General features: G+C 44.6%; 1 protein-coding gene across 3 annotated transcripts in view; it reads left to right on the forward strand.

Annotated features, from left to right (window-relative positions):
- The window catches only part of srgap2 (SLIT-ROBO Rho GTPase activating protein 2), a 56,218-nt gene that overhangs the window by 30,662 nt on the left and 20,967 nt on the right, over window positions 1–4,589 (forward strand). For all 3 annotated transcript variants that reach the window (XM_005739455.2, XM_005739453.1, XM_005739454.1), the window contains exon 2: window positions 696–888. In XM_005739455.2, the coding sequence (XP_005739512.1) occupies window positions 696–888 (193 nt within the window). The remainder of the gene's footprint in view (window positions 1–695; window positions 889–4,589) is intronic.

A 4,589-nucleotide genomic window follows, 5' to 3' on the forward strand; every position in this document is an offset into this window, starting at 1 on the left:
GTGTGTGTGTGTGTGTGTGTGTGTGTGTGTGTGTGTGTGTGTGTCCTTGGCTGTGCAGAAGTGCTGCTGTGTATGATTTGTGTCTCCTGTTCTGTAGCTGCAATGAGCAGGATTCTCCAGAGAACTTTTTTGCGGCCCGTGATTGAATACGGTTACTGAATGTGCCTGCACTGAGTGCACTCTATTAATTTGAGGGCCAGACTGGAGAGCAGCATGGAGGAGCGAGGCGGGCGAGGAGGGAGGAGGCAGGAGGAAAATGAAAAGTGATAAGCTGGGATAAATGACTGCCTCTGGAGATATGTCTGTGTGGAAGATGATATCTGATCCTCCACTCACAGATGCACACTTATAAATATGATGACGCACACGCACGCTTAGCCGTCTGTGCATTGCGAACGGGTGGGAGGGGAATGGAGTTCAGCCAAGCCAACACAGTGCCAGGTGTTTTACTGGAACATCCAGTCATTCAGTCAGCTGTAAAGGGGTTGTTTTAACATCTTACACATCGTTGTGAAATGTGTGTTAATGGTAGTGGTGTATAGCCAACAGCAACATATGAAAAGGCCTTTGATTTTTAGCAAAGACCGATTGCACATTAAACATCGATTCGTGTGTTGATTTCACCTGGCCCATGGCTATGTTAACCAAAAAGCTAACGTCATCTCTGACTCTACTCCTTCCTTTTACCCTTTCAGAGGTCCGTGCTCAGCTGGTGGAGCAGCTCAAGTGTTTGGATCAGCAGTGCGAGCTGAGGGTGCAGCTGCTTCAGGACCTGCAGGACTTCTTTCGAAAGAAGGCAGAAATTGAGATGGACTACAGCCGCAACCTGGAGAAGCTGGGTGAAAGATTCCTCACAAAGACGCGCAGCACCAAGGACCATCTACTCAAGTATGAGAAAATCACACAGACAGCACACGTAGTTTTATTTTGACAGTAAGCCTCAGGTTATGGCTTTTGGTCGCATACGTGTATTTTTAAGTGCCTGGGGCAATTAATATCCTGCCCCTGTAAAAGTCCCTATGTGAGACAAAACTGACCCAGCTTCCATATTTAGCATTTAAAGAAAAAACAAAAAAACAGCATTGCTTCAGAGACTGGTGACTTCCTTCCTGATAAATGTGAAATAGCTGCTTGACTTGTAGCTGCGTGCACACTGCATTTTAAGGGCTCCTTTCGATTGTCTTTGTGGTCCTGTGAGTCAGTGTTCGTGTCTGAGGGAGGGAAATGACAACTTTTGCCAGAAATGGTCAGGTGGTGATTTTGTGCTCTGACTATTTTGTAGTGTCTTGCTGTGAGTGGATCATTGCTCAAACCAAGGATTCGCTCTCTCTCTCTCTCTCTCTCGCTCTCTCTCTCTCTCTCTCTCTCGCTCTCTCTCGCTCTCTCTCGCTCGCTCTCTCTTTATGAAACTACATAAGTTGCTCATCGGCATTAGCAGCCTCTGGTGCACTTGTAGAATTGTCACTTTTTGAGTGGGGAATGATTTAGCAGTCTGCCTCCCTGTAGGGAAGGATTCACTGAACTGCTAGCTATTCATAAACTACACACACACAACATATCCTATTGGATAGTACTGCCTCACTGCATCTCACTTCCATCTTTTACCTTGTGAACAGGAATTTGACCGCCAACTCTGAGGATTGCTAAATGCTGAGATATAATACACAGGTTTATGCTGGCAACAGCCTTTAGCTGCAATAGTACATATGATGGGCGATCCCTGCCGTTTAGCTGAACAAGCAATAAGCTCCTGTTGTCGTTACTGCAGTATCATTAATACGTCATTAACCAACCCATAGGGACACAAATAGCTCCACTAAATGTCTGATGACTTGTCACACAGCTGTGTGTGTCATCTGTAACTGCTTACTCTTAAATGAGCAGAGACAGCCCTTTCTGCAGAAACAATATCGTCATCCTTCTGTGCGTTTGTCTCTTTCGTGTTCCCTGCTAGGACTGAAGGCCCAATTAAAAGAGTCACATGAGAAAACAAAGAGACACACAGATTCTGTAAATTGAAATTTACCCTCATAGGGTTTCAAACCAGCTTTCAGGTTTTTTGTTTTTTTTTTATGTTTGTCACGAAGGCTTTACATTAAGGGACAAAAACAAGCATTTGATTAGACAGAAACTTAGTACTTTGATTTGCATTGCCTTGATGTAATTAAGGCTATCGTACAGATTAATATGTTTGTCTGTCATGCTCAGAAAATGGGAATTCATTCATGGAGCAGCAGCTTATGTTCAAATGCTAATTGATGCATTTTGTTAATAATAATGGACAGATACAGTGTTTAACCCTGTGTTTGTGAAACTAACTGGTAATAACAACAATCAAAAAATCATTAGCAGAGGCGCTTTTAGCTACCAGCTTTTGGTTTTAGAAGTGTTAGAGGTATAGCTCATTTCCACAGAAATGATCTTTTTAATTTTCGATACTCTGGATTTTCCAAGTTAACTGAAACTGTAACAAAGGACAGGGACTTTTTCCTGCTCAGCTTTTCTATATTTTCTTTGACTTCCTCTAAACTATTACCTCCTAAATACCAGCCTTCCTCTTTCTTCCAGAGAGTGACTGTTCCCTTTTCTTAAGCACCATGCACCCTTCCAGAGATATTAATATCCCTGCTGGGGGCAAACCCATGTTTACGTGCTCTCTCGCAGACTCAAAAGGATCAATAGGTCCTCTAAACGAAACCCAATTCCGACCGTGAGGACATACCCCACATCACACACAAATTCCCTCGACCTCATACACACCCTCCAGCCCTGATCAATACTGAGACAGTTTCAGATTGTGCGATGCATATTGGTGGGGTGGGCGAGGGAAAGAAGATGATGAGGAAAAGGGAGAGCAATAAACAGAAGAGAAGATGTAGGTTACCTGCTCGACTGGAGCTCCAGCAGCAGCAGGTGTGCTCCCATCATATCCACTAAGTCATCGTAAGGCACCAAAAGTATGACTGAAAACTGTTCAGTTTGTAGTTTTCATTCATTTCTGTGCTCTTCTCCCACCCCGTTTGCTTTTCTTTTCTCCCAACATCTGTGTATTTAACAGTCTTGCTGCATCTGCTGCTGCTCAGTCCGGGTGCCATGCTGGAATTTCAGTTATTTTCCGGTTATTTGTGTGTGTGTGTGTGTGTGTGTGTGTGTGTGTGTGTGTGTGTGTGTGTGTGTGTGTGTGTGTGTGTGTAGAAGGGTGCTGTGGATGTTTCTCGGCACAGCCAGGCGTTGATGGTGCTCTAAGCAATGTGGGGTGTGAGGGTTGTCAGTGTGTTGATCCCGTGGAGACCCCTGGTATTCGAGTTATTTGGCAGACTGCATACAGCAGCGGTTGGGGGGTGACTGCACGGTTTAGCCGTATTGTGTATGTCCTTGTGTGTGTTTGTGTGTGTGTGTGTGTGTGTGTGTGTGTGCGTGCCCTTAGGCTGACAGGCTGATTGGTCACATGGAGAAGCCCTCACAAGTTGTGCACTCATTCAAAGCCTGCCCTTATGTTAAATATTAGGACAGTTTGACTGTTAATACGATGCAGCCTCTTGCACAGTCCAGTACTTGAATGAGATTTTTTGATATCTGATCACATGATTGCATGACCACCCATGGGATGAAAAAGTAAAAATCCGTTTTATATGTGCTGTTACTTTTTAAGTTTAAGTCCACGGCTTTATCTATTTGCTCCATTAAAATACCACAAAATCAAAAATCATGCACCAGGAATTAAAATCAGTTTTCACACAGATTCATGAAAGCACATTTTAGTTCTCCCAGATTTCACATATTGCCCCGTTTCTCATTTGTATTGTCTAGTGTCACTGTCTAAATCAGGCGCTCAAGTAATCCTCACGCACAGATGCATTACTGCAAAAGCTGTAATGCCTGCGAGGAAGTAATGAAAATAACTTCATGCGGGGATGAAGCCTTTGTAACAGTATGGAACAGCATCTGCACCATGTGACCTAAGGGGGGCCAATTATGTTTCAGTGTTTACCTTGCAGTAGCTGAAGGTCAGAGAGGGATTTGGATGATATTTCACCCAGTGCCGCAGTGCCATTGCCATGGTAATCGCTGGTGGATTCAGGGTGACGAGTCACATGGTGGCGTTGAGGCTGTCTTCTTGAGCTTACGGAGGAACTGGAGTCACATTTTGTGTTTGTTGTGCAACCAGTAAAGACAGACGCACCGGACATGAATCAGACAGAAGAGAGAAGTTTGAAAGGAAAGTGAGGTACATCCACATAACAAGTGCGAGACGGGTTCCAGTATTGAGGTGGTGCGGATGGATTGTCTGTTAGACTCATGTAGTTAGTCATATGACATTGAGACCAGTGTCACCCAGTACCAGTTTATCACATCACCACCATTGAGTCATCTCATTCGAACCACCCTTACACCCCCCCAGAAAACCTTCTTTACTCACACACATGCACACAGTCCCCTCACCGCCCCCGCTGTATACCCCCACTTAGTCAAATCAAAGACTTCCTCTGTCTGTTTGGCATCGTCTGTGCTGGGGTCACTGTTCTACTTTCCGTGACCCCTGTGTGTGTGTGTGTGTGTGTGTGTGTGTGTGTGTGTGTGTGTGTGTG

The sequence above is a fragment of the Pundamilia nyererei genome, unplaced genomic scaffold (assembly GCF_000239375.1).
Source record: "Pundamilia nyererei isolate P.nyererei 1_Seehausen unplaced genomic scaffold, PunNye1.0 scaffold00092, whole genome shotgun sequence".
Lineage (NCBI taxonomy): Eukaryota > Metazoa > Chordata > Actinopteri > Cichliformes > Cichlidae > Pundamilia > Pundamilia nyererei.